At 36.5% G+C, this 18,000-nt stretch overlaps 2 protein-coding genes across 2 annotated transcripts; both read left to right on the plus strand.

Annotated features, from left to right (window-relative positions):
* The first annotated feature begins 624 nt into the window (after positions 1 to 624).
* LOC133520356 (pickpocket protein 28-like) lies at positions 625 to 11,393 on the plus strand. Its single transcript, XM_061854732.1, has 11 exons — positions 625 to 1,362; positions 1,913 to 2,086; positions 3,781 to 3,910; positions 4,543 to 4,667; positions 5,368 to 5,491; positions 6,700 to 6,851; positions 7,127 to 7,253; positions 7,586 to 7,678; positions 8,361 to 8,500; positions 9,019 to 9,149; positions 11,179 to 11,393. The coding sequence occupies exons 1-11, from the start codon at positions 1,358 to 1,360 to the stop codon at positions 11,250 to 11,252; spliced, it is 1,275 nt and encodes a 424-aa protein (XP_061710716.1). The 5' UTR covers positions 625 to 1,357; the 3' UTR covers positions 11,253 to 11,393.
* A 243-nt stretch (positions 11,394 to 11,636) lies between these two features.
* LOC133520357 (pickpocket protein 28-like) lies at positions 11,637 to 14,608 on the plus strand. The gene is made up of 3 exons (XM_061854733.1): positions 11,637 to 11,830; positions 12,713 to 12,880; positions 13,625 to 14,608. Exons 1-3 carry the CDS (start codon positions 11,796 to 11,798, stop codon positions 13,695 to 13,697), a joined length of 276 nt encoding a protein of 91 aa, XP_061710717.1. The 5' UTR covers positions 11,637 to 11,795; the 3' UTR covers positions 13,698 to 14,608.
* Positions 14,609 to 18,000: the final 3,392 nt, after the last annotated feature.

Consider the following 18,000-nt stretch of genomic DNA (forward strand, 5'->3'; position numbering starts at 1 on the left):
CGTCAAAGATAAATCTCGCACACCTCGATCTGTTTTTTTGTACGGGCGAGTCACAACACGTACCGCCCTATGCCTAGTTGGGCATGTGCTTCGGCAGAGGGGAAATAGTGCGAATGCCGACTCCCTTCCCGGTATTAGCTTTCTGGATTCCCAAAGATTAGCAGAGCATAAGTGGGTTCTTTGGTGTTGCTTATGCCGTCCTATCAGCGGCCTGTCAGCCAGTCAGCTGATTATGTAATGAATTAGTGGCCCTGTGGGTTGTATAATTCACGATTTCGTCACAGATTATAATTGAATACTTTTTGGCGCTGCCATTTTGAAAAAGAAATCAAAATCTAAATCGCCAAATATAAAAACAAATAATTTACAAAATTCTACGAGAAACGATTAAGAAATGCGGTTTATACGCAACAACCAGACAGACATACGAAAGCATTTTTGTCCAGGAAAGAAACCGCTTCACTCTCACGTCGTGCTTGCTTGGTCAATAACACATGTTAATGCTGACTGCAAAAGGGATTCAAATTGAAATCAATTTGTTAGGTTCGATTGCCGCTCCAGGTGTAAATTTTTAGCATATTACAGACGCACTTGTCTTTTAAGTAGGGTGACCAGGTGTCCTAATGAATTATTCGAGAATTTTGGGATTTCCTGATTTTCAATCTGAAGTTAGACACGAGATATAGGGGCAGGCCCATTTTAAAAATCTAGAATCTAACAATAAGCATCTATGTATATTTAGATTTGGGAAATCCATTATTTACAAAACATTGGCCCCTTTGATCATTCAGTACTAAAACCTGATAAATTATCACTCAGCGCATAAATTTTAACCTGCATTGCCGTGTTTATTATAAGTATGTACAGATTAATAGACAATACGATATTTTTAAGGCCGTTAAGCAAATTCATAGGTAAGAGAGAAATGTACAGCGTGCTTAATATACTCTGGTCAGTAGAAAAAGGCGCGAAATTCAAACTTTCTATGGGTGGACAACCCTCTAGGCCTACATTTTTCAAATTTGCCGCCTTTGTCTACTGACGTAAATAGCTTTCCAAACTATAAAAACTAAGTTTATTTCAAACACAACCTGTTTATGACGTGTCCCGAATTTTCACACTGAGTATAACTTCCGAATTTCTAATTTTCTTATATGTTGCTGTCCTGTAAAATAGGAAATCTTGGTATCACTACTCCCAGGGCTCTCATTTAGTATAATAAATGATAGGTACTATTTGCCTATCCTATGTAATTAGAAGTGGCTTTTGACCCAATTACCACAATTAATTATATTACATCGCATTTAAGGAAATTCAGTGGCAAATACTCGCTGAGTGTGAATAGCCGTGTCCGGAAATGGAGTAAGAAACATTTTTATTTCGTTTAATAACTAAGAGTCCACAATCTCGTCGTGCTGTTAACTTGATAGGTTATGTTAGGGGTAGGGTAATAGATAGATACCCTAATTTAAAGAAGCAAAAGGCAGCATTCACATAACAGAATATTAGCTGTTATTAGTTTGAGAATATTAATCCAGTGTTAGGTATGTATATTATATATCATCTTCTAAAATGTCGTAACATCACGAATCTTGTTCTATCACTACGAATCTCTTATTCTCTAATATTGTTGATCGCCAAATCATTAGTTTAATTATGTCGACTTGCCTGGCCTTGCTGGAAGAGACAATTACGAAGCCGATGGTTCTGGGTTCAAATCCTGGTAGGGATATTTACCGAATCTATTTTATTTTATTATTTTTTATAGGGTTTATAGCGAATTTATTTTATTACCTTTATTTACCGACGATAATAATATGATGTTGTTTATGTCCATGGGCGATGATGACCGCTTCCCATCAGGCGGCTCGTCTGCTCATTTGCTGACGATCACGTAAAAAAAACATTTTAGAAAAGAAGAAGAAGAAGGTGTGCCAGGGGAGTTTGGGAAGGTGTGCCACATCAAAAAGCAGCGGAGGAAAAGGCAGAAGCTCCTCATCATAGAACTCTTCTTAGACTTCGCAAAGAACACCACGCTCCATGGTCTTCGGTACATCACTGAAGTTGGGCTCACCGTTATAGAGAAGTATTTTTTGATATTCATAATCATAGAATTTATATTCGACAATTTTACTAAGCTGCTTTAAAAAGGATCTTAAGCTCTGATATAAAATTAATTCTCTTAAGAATAAATCCAATCTTTTGGTAGGTATACTTGCTGCAAAACTAAGTGACGGCTGAAGTCAAAATGCTACCTCCTTTATCCTTATTAAGATCAACCAAGAGTGAAAAAGATGAAGTGGAACGTGCATATAGATGTTGTGTGTGGCAAATTGTCTGGTGCATGTTTCGCATTGAGCAGGTTGGCGCGTATTTTACCTCCCCAGCAGCTAAGGGCTAGCTACTTCTCGCTCTTTCATTCGGTGATGTGCTATGGTCTAGAATTCTGGGGCACGGCTGCAGAATGGCAGCGTGTATTCATTTTGCAAAAACGTGCAGTACGGATTATATCATATGCCCCACACGGATCACCCGCTAGGCGACTCTTCATAAACAGCAACATAATGACACTAATATCACAGTACCTATTTTACATAATTAAATTTATAAGGAGTAACATTCAACTATTTCCAATTAAGACATTTAAAAGTTCACGTATTACACTAAAACACAAAAATATGTTAGACTCAACATGTTGTCGACTTGCTAAATCCAACAAAACAGTATTCATTGCGGGGCCAGGTATCTACAATAAACTACCTGACAACATTAAAAATATTGATAATGATCAGACATTCTTTGCGAAAGTAAAAAAATGGCTGACCACAAGTGCATTTTACGACATGTCGGAACATAATAATAATTCAATTTAATTTTAATGTAATGTTTTAATTTTGACTATGTAAATTGTATTGATTATTTATTACGTGTTATTTATTGTTTTTATTTTACTCTTTTTTTTGATGATAATTATTTTGATGAATTGTGATTTAAATGACATACTTATTAATATTACACCAATGACATGTAAAATTTTAATTTTATGAATAAATGAATATGAAATATGATGGCATTATGACGTCGACGTACTGTTTTTATCTTTTTTCAATCTTTGCTAGATGATTTCTTTCATTCCATTTCGCATTTTAAGTGTTATTTTTTGTGGTATGGGCAATGTGAATGTTATCTCGCCTTGTGTGGTAGGGCACAGCACAGCGGATGTCATTCCAGATCTAGAGCAGAGCCCAACTGGGGAAGTACCTCCACCTTACAGAAAACCGCAGCCAAATAACACTTGACCCTACTCATAGTGTTGTGTTCCTGCCGGTGAGTAAGGTTGCCAGAGCTCAACGAGGGGGGTGGGGTTAGGGTCGGCAACGCGCATGTAACTCCTCTGGAGTTGCAGGTGTACATAGGCTACGGAGACTGCTTACCATCAGGCAGGCCGTATGCTTGTTTGCCACCGACGTAGTATAATTGCCAAATCGCCATCCGAATATAACTAACTCAAGCTTGTTACCTTGTTTCTTGCAAATGCACAAAAAATACATCCAGGCTGCCGATTCACCTCAGTGAAAACCTGCTCATCTTCTGCCTCAGCAGAAGATGAGCAGAGATGAGAGAAGACGTGTGGAATTGTTAACCAATAGGATTGGTTGTAATCCAGTGGACCGAATGAAATATGTGGACTACACAAATGCTATTGGTAAATGTTGGTTGGTGGCGTAAGGCAGCTTTAATCTGGCAGTAATGACTTCTTGCTTCTTTTTTCGATTGCAGAGTGTTTTGGGTATTAACTTTTCTGGCCAGTGTGGTCCTGTGCTTTATCCTGATCGAACGAGTGTGGCACAAGTGGTGGTATAGCCCTGTCATCGTGTCGTTTAACGAGAAGTTGGTTCCAGTTGGAGAGGTAAGTTTTTACAATTGGTTGTTTTTTGACGCTGTAGGAATGCATTTAGGCATTTAGGCCCCCCGGGCCTATGGTAGGCTGATTTTGGAGGGGATTTAGGGGGGGGGGGAAGACTTTCACCTATGGACTCTTTAATGATAAAGATATATTTGTACTGAGGAAAAAGGGGATGAGCCTGACTATTAAACGGCGTCCCCAACAATGTGCCGTTTGAGGGACGTCCTGGGATGGTGAATATTCTACCACGAGCAGTGGGTGCCCTAACATAAATGTCCACTTTACATACTACTTCTAGTGTAGCGATGGGGTACTTACATTGGGGCATTTACTGTACTATCAGCAACACTCTTAAGCTGGCCTGACCTTATCCCTATTATTCATAAGCACGCTACAAGTACAGGACACAATTAGATAATTTAACTTTCTTAGGTTTTTTTACTGATGCACAGTATTGTTTCACTGTTTCTGTACAAAAGCTAACACCATTTTTGGTGTAATTTTAAGTGAAAATGCACTTTTATCGATTGCTTTGTCATGGGATAGTCAATTCAAACAAATTCTCCTAACAGAATATATTTTTACCATCCCTTAGCTGTTTATATTTTTGTCTCTCGACCATTTATTTATTACAGGTACCGTTTCCATCAATAACCATATGCCCGCAATGGAAATGTAAAACGTCAGCTTATAACTATACGGACAGAAGGATAAAATATCGCCGGGGCAGACCTAAAAATATGAGCGAAATCGATAATGAGTAAGTTCCTCCTGATGACCGAGTTTCAAAATTTCTCGATACTACCAGGGATCGGAAATCGGAAAACTGGTATTTTTTGTATGGGAACGGACACGATTGTTTTTCGTTCTTTGTTAATTATTGCATTTCTAATTGGGCAATCTAGTAATACGAAGTCGTTATCTAAAAACACAACGGAGTCCTACATTTGGAGTATAAAATAAACCGAAATATGTATAATGTATATGGTTATTTTGAAGTTTGCAAAAAACCGGTCCGATCCCTGAACACTATTTATATTCGGTATCAGACGTCTCTTTTTAGTACGATAAACAAAATTACTTGTTATGTTTTTATAGATGTCACTCTTTTTTACTAATAGGCTGGTATATTATTTTTCACCACACCAGCTCGTAAAGGTTTTCTTGGTTTTTCAAAAACTGATGAGAAAGTTGCATTTTATCTACAAGATTGGCAAAGTAATTTTTTTCAATGTTTGAGATGTTTTGATCATGTTGGCTGTTACCATTGACTTAGAAAGTGATGATTTTTAAAATAATAAATATTTTTTAATAACGTTCATTTGAATTTGCTCTTCCTCCGGTTAGTGTGGTAAAAAAATGTGTTTCTAACTAGGCTCGTGACTCAAATTTGGAATTTTCACTTACTCCTTGGTTCTTGTAAAACATATAAATTTTATGTTTGCATATTGTTTCCACAGAATTTTTGACAAAGAGAAGATCATGCTGGAGGATGCTTACCTAGTGTGTGAAAAATTCTCCTGGCCTATTTTAACGCAACGTCGTACAAAAACGAATAAATCACTAGTAGACAATATAATAAGAGTAAGTATAATCATAATTTAGATACTTTTTTCTCTCTGCACCCACCTTGACGTATATTTGCTTCACTCTATGGTTGACTGGTAGAAAATTCTTAGATTGAACTTTGTTATGTGAACTTTGTTATGTGCAATAAAGTTTGAAAGAAATACATAAATATATTTATGGCTAATACCTATTTAATTCGAGTGGCTCTTCGCCTGGGCTGCGATGTGTGTATTCCTCACTTATGCATCTGCGGTACAATGGTGGAGAGCAATGGCCACCACGCTTTGAGTTGTGGTCGTTGTGTAGGGAGATTCCCACGCCATCACGCTTTAAACGATCTGTTCCGGAGAGCGCTTATTTCGGCAAATGTCCCATGCATGCTCGAGCCCCCAGGCCTTAGCCAGTCAGATGGTAAGAGGCCTGACGTTTTGACGCTAGTGCCTTGGCAGAAAGGAAAGTGCTTGCTTTGGGACGCTACATGCGTCAGCACTTTTGCTGCATCGCACTACAAGGGCATCAGGGGCAGCTGGTGAGGTGGCGGCGCTGAGAAAACGAGAGAAGTACGCGGGGTTGCACAGCTATTTGTTTGTGGCTCTGGCGGTTGAAACGGCTGGCTCTTGGTGCTTAGAGGCTAGAGAGTTCATCAATGAGGTTAGGAACCGTTTACGAAATAGAGGCCTTAATCCCCGCTCCGGGTCATTCTTGGTGCAGAGATTATCCATCGCGATTCAACGCGGTAATGCGACGAGCGTTTTGGCCACCTTTGCGCCTGGGATGACTCGGGGTGAGATTTTTGACTGACGACGTTATTTTGGATTAGTGTTTGTGGTTTTTTTTTCAAATTTTTTGTTTTATGTATTTTTTTGTAAATTATTTTTTAGTACTGTAATAATTGTGTGATTTTAATAATTTATCTTTATTTGTAATTGTTTAGGGTAGAAATGACATTTGTACCGGAAGACCATAAATTGAAATAAATGATTTAATTCAAAGGGATCATTGTTTCAGTTCTGGAGACCTTTATACTAAGTTTTTGTTAAACAAAAAGTTGTTAGCAATAACCTTTACTTCATAACAGATCATAGTCTGTGAAAAACGACTCGATGAAACGACGTAAAATACCAATATAAGTGTCAAAGAAGGCCCCTTTGGCACTTATAATCGTAAAAAATATAATTATCTGTAAACTAACAATCATATTTTTTTAACTTTCATATTTCTAGATGGCCCCTAAGCTAAAGGAAACAATGTATACATGTCGATGGAGAGGCAGTTTCGTGTCATGTAACCAGTACTTCACAGAAGTATTGACTCGTGAAGGTGTGTGTTTTAACTTCAACGCCCTATCTTATAACGACATCTTCAAGATCAAAAGGTATGTATTTTCAATACATACTCGCATTTGTAAATGTTAGTAAAGAACTTAAGTATACAAGGTTTATATAGTTTGCAAGACCGCCTGTTGTTTACCTCTTCTTGATTTTCTGTATTCTTTGTATTGTTTCTGTGTTTAGGTGTGCAATAAAGAGTATTTGAATTATATTGTATGTCGTTCCTATATTTGACTATTTATGAGTTTCGTTTTTTGTATGTTTGCATATTTGACTTCCGCATGTAAAGCATTTATTAATTTTTCATGGTCGTTTTCAGTATTCAAAGCGATTACAAATACCTGAATTCTACAACTCCTATAAATAAATGGGACATAATTTCTGGATATACCACAACCAGTGAAAATGTAACAGAAAAGACGAAGGAATATCCACGTCGAGGAAGGGTTAGAAAAAATGGATTATTAGTAAAATTAAATAATCCAAATTATCGATTAATTATAGTAAAAGTCAAAGTGTCTGATTCTAGAACTTAATCTTAGGACTAACTAAAACATTTCGACTTTAACTTTGACATTGGCCTTAGTCATTACATTGCACTTGACTGCAACTTTGAAAATGACTTATTACTTGAACTTTAATTTTTTAATCAACTTGGACATTGCAGTTGTGAAAAATGTCTGAGAGCCAATCACTTTTCCTTCTGAGAAAAACACATGTTAAAGTTACATACAAATTAATACTAAATAAATAAAAGTATCATATTATCATTATCCAGGAAAATGGTGCACACCCGGATCTAGAAATTTTACTCCTAGAAGATAGCGCAGACATCGATGACTCTTGCAATAGCCTCTCGAATGGCTGGAAAGTAAGTATAGGTCTAAATTTACTCAGATGTTTGATAAAAAGTTATTGTGATCAGCTGCAGACTGGAAGAAAGCTTGGCTGCGTGATGTTGATTTATGTCTAACCATCTTTATCAAAATTCATATTGGAGATCGATCCTTTGTCATCTGGGAGAATCAACTTTTTAGCGTCACTCGTTGCCATGGTTACGATTAGTTGTCCAGGGGACAAAAGTTCATTGAAATACTGATTTTATGGTACTTAAATGTATTAAACTTGCGTTTTTGTGGTCGTTATAACCAATGTCCATAATGGGCCCCCTACTAAGCATGTTAATAGAACCGCATACAACGTCTCTTCAAACAAACTGTGCCACTGTTGTCCCTTGGACAACGGGACAGGATAACAAAACAAAAAAATTTGATTCACCCATCTACATTTTTTTATTGGTCGCTTTTTCCTACCGACATTACTGGCTTGGTATAGTTCAAATCCCAAAAACCCAGCTACCTTCTACTCCCAAATCCCCGAATAACTTCTTTGGCAACCTCCTTAAATAAGTCCTGAGTTTTTTAAAAGTCCAAATTAATATGGTATTAAAAGAGTAACTAAAATTATCTTTACTCAGCTTGATATACGTATAAGTGACAATAGAAAAACCTTTTAAACAATGAAATTCAAATTATTTTAACGTCACGTTACAGATCTATCTCCAGCACCCGGCAGACCTGCCCCAATCTTCTCTATATTATTATGCAGCTATTGCTAAACAAGTCACCTCTTTGGCTCTCAAGTTCAGTATTCTCAATACATCCGAAAGCTTGATCAACTACAAGCCTGAACAGTAAGTGTTGAAATTCATTTTATAAGATGGAATTTAATAATATGATTGTTACTTAATTGAGACAGTTGTTAGGTACGGTCAGTATCAATAGTAGCGGATGAAACAACGCGCCAAAAGTATCTGATATTCCGGATTTTTTTTCCAAATATAGATCAATCTCTAAAATTCACGATCAAAAGTATATCGTTTACAGTCTTAATGGTTCTACGTACAGAACCATCACTTACTTTAGAAGCGTTGTGTGATGCTGACTGTACTACTTAATAAAATAAAAAAAATTTAAATCCACTGCCTGTATATCAAGACTTCTAGGTTTCATTTTGTCTGTTTCAAATATTCTGGTATATAAATAGTGTGGTATAGCAGACGTTTCTGTATATACTCGTATTGAAAAAAAAAATTAATGGTCCAGCTCAATTTCTTGACAACAGCCTGTTCAAGATTTCAAAAACCAATCGTAATCCAAGACATGATTATGTGTGCATAATGTATTGAACATTTCTCTTCGCGGTCCACAGGCGTCAGTGCTACTTTCCCAAAGATAGAAACCTGAAGTACTTCGCGACGTACACACCGGATAACTGCCAACTGGAGTGCCTGTCTTTGTATACATACGAAAAGTGCAAGTGTGTGTGGTTTCACATGCCGCGTAAGTAGTGTATTTAATTTTAAGGCCATATTATTAACCATCAAAATTAACATAAACATTGGTTCGAGGGAGATGGAAGATGCCGCGCTGGACCGTGAATAATGGAAATCCCTTCTGAGAGCCCTATGACGACTTGTCTGCCCTAGTGGGCAGTGACCCTGCTTATGAAGCCGATGGTCCCGGGTTCAAATCCTAGTAAGGGCATTTATTCGTGTGATGAGCACGGATATTTGTTTCTGAGCCATGGATGTTATGTATGTATTTAAGTATTTATAAAATATTATATGTATATATCCTTGTCTGAGTACCCGCAATACAAGCGTTATAGAGCTTCTTCTTCTTATTTTAAGCCCTTTTCAATGTTAGAGATGTAGGCCTCCTTCAATCTTTGCCATTCTAGTCTATTTTGCGCTCTATGTACCCATTTCCATCCAGCTGTTCTCTTGATAATCGTCATACCAACGCATTTTTGGCTTCCGTGTTGGGCGCGACTCTCCCCAAGGTCTCCACTCTACCAGCCTCTTGCACCAAACAGTTGTCTTGTCGGGCCACATGCCCGGCCCACTCTTACTTCAGTTTTCACATTCGCCTGATTACATCAGTGACTTTACCGTATTCTCTAAGCCACTTGTTTGTTTTTCTGAGTGAGATTCCTATCATTCTTTTTTCCATCGCTCTTTGGGTTACTTGTAATCTGTGCAAGATTTCTTTGTAAAGACCCAGGTTTCCGCTCCGTAAGTAAATACTGGTAGGACACACTGGTCAAATATGCGAGCCTTTTGTAGTGTTGTGAGGTTCATTTCAAGAGCGAATTTTAAGTTGGAGTTTGCTTTGCCGTCCCGCTATCTCATTGTCCTGGTTTTCCTTACCCATGATAATCTCTGGTCCCAGATATACATACTTACGGACTATTTCAACTACAACTTGGCTTACAGTAATTACAGTCTTTACACTGTTCTTTTCTGCGACGATTGTCATGACTTTTGTTTTATTCAAGTTCATTTGTATCTTTAAAAGTAATGAATGCATGTTAGACACTAAGAAATATAATCGCAATTAGCACGTAAGGTTTAACTGTTAGTACTGATTGATTGAAATAAATAAATAAAATGAAATTTCCAATCCAAACTGTAATGATGCCTCGTCGAGTTCTCGTATCACACCTTGTAGATCATTTGGAATGTTTGAGAAAAGGACAATGTTGTCAGCGAATCTCAAGTTAATGAAGTGTCTCGATTTTTAGTCCCCTATTTTTTGCTTTGAATATATCCTCCAGTACTATGGTAAAACGTTTTTGGGAGAGAGTGTCCCCTTGTCCTACTCCGTTTTGGATATTCACCGGTCTTGTTTGTGGCGGCAAATTCACTTTCAGTCTAGCATTGGTATATAATATATCTTCTTAATGAGATTAGAGTAACGATCATCGATCATGTTTCAACGCTGTCGAAGGCTTTTTTATACTATATTATACAGAGCTAACTGTTGGTGTTAGTCAATTTGTTTATGAATGTCCCACAATATTTATTTATATTCAGGATACTATCATTCATTATCATCATCATTTTTTCTCTTCTTTGAATTTAATTATTAACCCTTTGAACGCCAAAGACATCAACTGACGCATAATACAATGAAATGGCACCTCAGAAGACAGTTTTTATGTTCCTTTTACACTTATGAAATGTTCAAATAAAGAGAATTTCATAAATCGTCTACCATTACGAGTATTACGTAGGTACAGGTATAAAATGCTAAGAATATTTTACAACGAATTAAACCTTAGAAAAATCGATTATATAAATTAAAATGCGTCTGTATAGCACATCCTGTGGAATGCTTCATAAGGCGGTGCGACGAGATTGTGCTAAAGCTTAAAGAAATTTAAACGAACACAGAAAACGTCATCACTTAGGCAATCTCTGGTCGAAACGTTGCCTAATTAATGGCCTTTTCTGTGTTTCTTTAAATTTCTTTAAGCTTAGCATGATCGGGTGGTCATTAGTATCTACTAAATCTATTTTTATTGCAGATGACAATGGTTCTGAAATATGCACAGCCCAGCAACAGATTTGCGTAGAAAGAGCACAAGGCAAGTTCAATTAAAATTATCATAACTATACATATGTCACAACAAGGGTAGGTTTCTAAAAGATACCTCTGGTAAAAAAAGGAATTAACACATAACGTAATAAATAAAAGCTTACATTATAATAATGTATTTTTTCTCAATATAACTTATGAAGATGTGGTAGTCTATGCTCTAAATCTCAATATAATTGTTGGAAAAAGGCCCTTATTACAAGTATTATTAAATATACGAGATCTATAACATATCTAGATTTTAGAATAATTTAAGATAAATGTTGTTCATAAGATTAAATTTATTTCATTTTAAAATATCAGGCCTTATTACTGTACTCCAACTTACCTACGATATGTGTAACTTTACAGCTGCTATTTAAAAACCAATATTATTTATGAATAATTAAATATGTTCACTTCAGTAAATTTCTTGCAGATGAGTTAGCATCGAATAACCTGAAGTATGGGAAATGTAACTGTTTGCCGTCCTGCGACAGTGTTCACTATGATGCTGAAATTCTTAAAACAGAATTTGATTTACAAAAATATAATAATTCCATTAAAATGATCGATAACCGAACTTTAAAAGGTAATCGCAGGTAAGTCATTATTTTTTCATTATTTGAAGTTCATACTTTTTTCATGGTCAATTGGAAAACATCATAGATCGCAATTAATTATCTGCCCCTCTATCGTTCTTTCATATTCGAACGGTATTGGAATTTAGATTTTCTCCACGAGGTGAAAATGTGCTACATGCGTGCCTACGCTGAACATTTCTCAATATGAGACCAATCCCGAAATTGCGACGAAATATAAGCAACCAAAAATATTTTTGGGGGTTGTACGAGAATGTTTAGTCCCATAAGAAGGTATTTAAAAAATCTACGAATCAGCTTATAAGCGACCAGTTAGAATGCTGTACAAAAACTTTCTCCACTAAATATGTATAATATTACCGCAAAATATAGTACCGTCAAATTTGCCCAAAATTTAGGCCCAAAATAGTTTGATCCCTACGGGGAGATTGTGTTTCAACAGATTTTATATTATATGAAAACTATATCGCAACCTCATTTAAGTGCATTGTGCATACTTGAAATTGGCATATATATCAATATGCCGACCACAATATAATAATATAAAATTTTAAATCACGGGTCAAATCCAGGCTCGTACCAATGAGTTTTTCGGAACTTATATACGAAATGTCATTTGATATTTACCACTAGCTTTTCGGTGAAGGAAAACATCGTGAGGAAACCTGCATACATCTGCGAAGAAATTCAAAGGTGTATGTGAAGTTCCCAATCCGCATTGGGCTAGCGTGGGGACTATAGCCCGAGCCCTCTCGCACATGAGAGGAGGCCTGTGCCCAGCAGTGGGACGTATATAGGCTGAATTATTCTTATTATTATTAAATTTAATTCGAATTTTGGAGATATCTTTGGACAAAAGTGTTATGCTTAATCATATTACAGATATTCCCGTTTGGAAATTTACTTCAAAGAGCCGCGTTTCGTGTCAATGCGGCGTTCGGAGCTGTTCGGATTGACGGACTTTCTGGCCAATTGCGGAGGGCTTCTGGGCCTGTTCCTCGGGTTCTCCTTCCTCAGCCTTGTTGAGATCTTCTACTTCTGTACTCTAAGGTAAATAATAATTTACATCAGTATCATAAATATCATAATCCACAATAAATGCGTCTTACTAGGCAAAGATCTACGAATCTCCTTATGTTTTTTCATCTATTAGTACTTATCAGTTCTCTAAAATAAATAAATAACGTTGAAATTGACTAAGCCCCTGAGTAAGTTCATGAAGACTTGTGTTTTGTGGGTACTCAGACAATTATAGGTATAAAAATACATAAATACACAGAAAACACCCATGACTCTAGATTAAATAGCACTGCTCATCACACAGAGATTCGAGGCCTGGACCATCGGCTTTATATGCAGGACAGTACCGACTAGGCCAGATCGGTCATCATAATAATAATATCCATCAGTGTCAAAACTAATCCTTATTAACCGTGTGCTCGACTGCCTCCTAGGTTCCCTTTGCCGCGACATTGTCGAGGTCTTCTATTTCTGTACATACTATAAACTGATGGTTGTTGGGCCTTTTCCTTGAGATCTTCTTCAGCTTTGCTGATATTTTGTAGTGTAATGTCAATAATAATTTAGGTCAGCATCATAATCCTCAACAAATGCGCATTCAGCCGTCTCTTCTTTGCGGTTCCCTTCCTTGGTTTTGTTGAAATCTTCTACTTATGTTCTCTAAGGTAAATAACAATTTCCGTCGGTATCATATTGAGTATTAATTTCGGTGGATTACTAACGCCTCGTTGAAGGTTATTATTTCCTTCAATATCAGTTTTATTTATTTTTCAGATTGTGGTGTACCCTGAAAAACGACATGAAAAATGAAAAGAAGAAGCTAAAGGAAAGTGTGTATAAAAAATAGATTTTTCGATATAAATCTTTCGATACTCTTGTATAATTCAATATGTAAAAGAAACAACTATGTAGTTTGAGTAATTATTTAAGAATTAGTTTAAGTATCACATCCGATTCACAGTGGCATAAGCCCGGACCAACTTGCACATAAATTAAACGTATTGTCTGTTTCTCTTGAAAATGTTTTTAATTGTAAAACATATTAGTACTTACATCTGACACGTTTAGGTATAAATTTCGTTTTATAATTATTAGTATAGTTCAGTTGTATGAAATTGAATTATTGTGGTGAATTTATCATTATATCTTTAATACATTAATAAAATAACGTTGTTAATTTTTTTTACGGAAACATAAGCCGACACAAAAACTTGTACACTTCTTTAACCTCACCTTCATGATGTCAAATACATACATTTTCAAAGGGTTTATTGACTAATCAAACAAAATTCTACTTAGTACATATTAAGCTAAACATACTATTAAATATCAAAATAAAGTTCCAATATTGCCTAAATGAAAGTAGTTACGACATGTAAACATTACCCTCCGTCCAAGATCTGTCAGAAAAAGATAGGTTAATATCCTCTTTCTACACGTCCATTTCAGTATGGATTGCGTGGCGTGGCTGTCAATATCTCCACTGGTATATCTTTAAGCTGTCAAAAGTGTATCATTTGAGTGCAACCGGTTACGCTCGGCCGCCGATCATCTGATACCTGGGTACCGACAGCAAAACGTAACTTAAAATAGTTACCTATATTTTATATTCTGTTTGATTTGCGAGTTTATTTTTGATATATTTATTACTCTTGGCAATTCTTACACATATATTTACTACTATTTACTACTAATAATATTAGTCTAAGTCCGTTCGAGAAATGGGCCCCAGCGGGCTAAGCACGATCGCATTTTTGTCGCCTGTCACAACGCCTGTCAATTTCTAACAAGTAAGTGCGAAAGTCGGGAATCGTGGGCGTATCATAGAGACAGCATATCAAAACCTTCAATAGTGGATGACGAGGGTTATCAATGAAATACGACGTTCAACTCAGTCTATACTGGACAAGACTGATAAAAATAAAATCATAGCACATGTTACATTTCTTATCTTAAGCATGCTATCTCGTGGGTTTAACCCAGGAACCGCCACCGACGTCATCTTCTCCCGTTCTCGTCTCGAGATTGATTTACAGCATAACTTCAATTGTTTTGACAGCGCACTCTATGACGCCTTGGTGAAACTGCGTCGGCTTGCTCTATATGTCGAATATAGCATGATAAACGCTTCTTAAAAGCAATAGCTGGCACGATTCAGTCGTTCTTCGACATATATTTGTCTGGTACTAGTAGTCGTTGCTAGAAATTGTAATACAAATAAATTAGAGTGTTACATACTAAACATGGATCTTATGTACCTACGAAATAGGTAGAATTTATTTTTCCTATTTCGAATAACCAATCATTCTCACTTACATGTCCGTATAGCCTTCAACTGTGTCAAACTGACATATTTGCTTACGTTTGCGTAACTTTCTATACATCTCGCTTGCAAGGGCATATTCTGTATCGTGTGATGATTAGGAAAAGTAGAAGACATTTTTTGACGCGGAAAAAAATCTATGGGGCTGGGCGTCCAAGTCGGTCAACCCTCCATACAAAGGCCAAAAATGTTATGAATAAAAAATAATCTATTTCTCACTTAACACGATACCGGATTCGGATACTGGATAGATATGCCATTAAACGGCTTAAACGGATCCCCATTATGTTTAAGATAAGATGAATTTATAAGCACAAAAAGGACATAAATCATCATACACAAATCAGAATTGTGTTAAAAGGTCTTCAGTCAGCTTGATGCCACAAAATGAGTCCTAGCTAGGACACACTGAAATTAAAACTAGAACTAAAACTAGAATCAGGTTGCACTAATATCCAAGAAAACATAAAAACATAGTAAATCACAGCATTAGTCCAATAAAAATAATAATAATAAATAAATATTATAGGATTTTATTACACAAATTGACTAAGTCCCACAGTAAGCTCAATTGGGCTTGTGTTGAGGGTACTTAGACAACGATATATATATAATATATAAATATTTATAAATACTTAAATAAATAGAAAACACCCATGACTCAGGAACAAATATCCGTGCTCGATATGAAGTAACAACCGTTTTTTTTAATAGACATCTAATGGACATAATATTTATGAATTATATGTAATGATACAAATTTATATTTTATATTTTGACATATTCAATTCTTATAAACTACCTTGTACCTGATATTCATTATTGAATTGTCATAGCTGTAAGTAGGATTACATAATTACTCGTACTCGGTGAGCATGATAGTTTAGTTTCTAGTATTAAGTTTAATATTTTTTGTACGCCGTTTGGCAAAATATAGTGAAACTGTACATATATAAACTGACCATCAATGTCATTCTGCGTATATTTACAAATAAAACATTTACTTACTTACTTACAAAAACGTAAACGTAAATCAATGAAAAATGTGACAAAAAGAGATATAAAGAATTACATAATAACTTTTATATAAACCCATAAGTATGTGCTTGTGGCGCGCGCGCGCGTGTGTGTGTGTGTGTGTGTATGTGTGTGTGTGTGTGTGTGTGTGTGTGTGTGTGTGTGTGTGCGCGTGTGTGTGTGTGTGTGTGTTTGTTTGTGTGTTTGTGAGTGTGTGTGCGCGTGCGTGTGCATGTGTATGTGTTTTTGTAATTTAGTTGTATACGTTATATGGATTACTTATTATCCGAAATATTTTTTTTTAACTGGTAATAGCCGTACTTGTAGTGTTTCTACTTTTACTTAATGTTTGGCCAAACTAAATTAAAATGGTTTTGCTGTCGCTGCACGCGCGGCTACCGAACAGCACTTAACGGATCGCGTCGCGCTATCGTAATCAACGTTATAAACGGTATCCTTTTATCTCTTTATCGCCTCCTGTCCCGCCTTTTTAATTTTATCGCTTTTGAGCGAGCGATATAATCGATTACGTGTAGTCTTGCGGTGTTTCATTTGTTTGATTACGTTGTTTCTTTCGTTAAAGTATGTTATTTTTCAAGAATTATCTATGTCAGGACCAACATTTTTTATTTGGAACGATTTTACCCTGGCCGCAGGCCCACGGAATTTACACGTGTGACGGATTTTACCTACAAAGTCACCCGCGTGCGACCGCCCGCTCCGTGCACACGCGGCGGCCAACGGACGTCCTAAAGCCGCCAGCCCTAAAAAACGCAAAAAAAATCAAGCACTTATTTGATCTCCCGAAAAGTGGGTTTCTAAATTTGCCAGCTTAAATGACCTGATGCAGAAAACTGCCAACTAAATTTATCAATTCAAAAAGCGACCAAATCTACTGAATTATGATGTACGAGTAAGTCACTTTGACAAAAATAAAAAGTTGGTCGCTTCTACAAAACTACGATCACAAAATTTAACTGTGTTAAACTGACAGTCTAATCTACATTCGTGTCTAATGTATTACGGACAGGAAACCGCTCGTCAGGAGGTTAATATATTTTTCATCACACTTGCTCGAAAAAGACCTTATTTCATGCACGTGTACTGAAGGACAAAGGCCTATATTGTTCCCGCGGTTCTTCACACCCTCAGGCTTTTTGCTCGCTGGGCCACTTTCGATGATTGCCCTTAAAGATAAAATGTACTCATAAGGATAGAAATTTAGAGGTCCCATCACCAAACGCATGGACATCCCTAGATCTAATTTAGAATCTTGAGCGTAAAGAGGGACTGTTAAGGTACGAAGTGTGAAAACTTTGGTCTGGTGTGGCACACACCTACAACTTTTCACCTCAGCAGTATGAACATAGGTCAGGAAAAACTGAAAACATACAACCATACAAATATACACCCAATCCCCAAATAATCATTAACCCGTACACTTATTCATCTATTCTCCCAAACGCCCATTCACTCAAACACCCGTTCACCTATTCACCCATATGGGTATATACCCTGTTTCATACCAATTCCAATTGGAATTAATCTCGCGTCATTCCTGTTAATACGGCTAATTACCACATAATTAAATGCAGAATAAAAAATAGGAAATTAGTAAATGTATCGTAATCGACCTGACCCGAAATCGAGTTGTTTGTGCCAACCTTCGTTTTGTTTGTGCTTTGTTTGCCTTCATATTATCTTTTTTTATCGTTTGAGGTTCAAGGTCAGGACAGGTTGCCTAAGGTAAGTATTAAGGGGCCCGCTGATTAGCAGTCCGCCGGACGATATCGGCCTGTCAGTTGTTTGG

The sequence above is a fragment of the Cydia pomonella genome, chromosome 8 (genome assembly GCF_033807575.1).
Source record: "Cydia pomonella isolate Wapato2018A chromosome 8, ilCydPomo1, whole genome shotgun sequence".
Taxonomy (NCBI): Eukaryota; Metazoa; Arthropoda; class Insecta; order Lepidoptera; family Tortricidae; genus Cydia; species Cydia pomonella.

Coding starts and splice junctions, on each gene's coding strand:
- LOC133520356 (XM_061854732.1), top strand. Junction 3,911..4,542: donor AGTTGGTTCCAGTTGGAGAG/GTAAGTTTTTAC, acceptor TATTTATTACAG/GTACCGTTTCCATCAATAAC. Junction 9,150..11,178: donor TGTGTGGTTTCACATGCCGC/GTAAGTAGTGTA, acceptor TTTTTATTGCAG/ATGACAATGGTTCTGAAATA.
- LOC133520357 (XM_061854733.1), top strand. CDS start 11,796: ATGATCGATAACCGAACTTTAAAAGGTAATCGCAG. Junction 11,831..12,712: donor ACTTTAAAAGGTAATCGCAG/GTAAGTCATTAT, acceptor ATCATATTACAG/ATATTCCCGTTTGGAAATTT. Junction 12,881..13,624: donor TTCTACTTCTGTACTCTAAG/GTAAATAATAAT, acceptor TTTATTTTTCAG/ATTGTGGTGTACCCTGAAAA.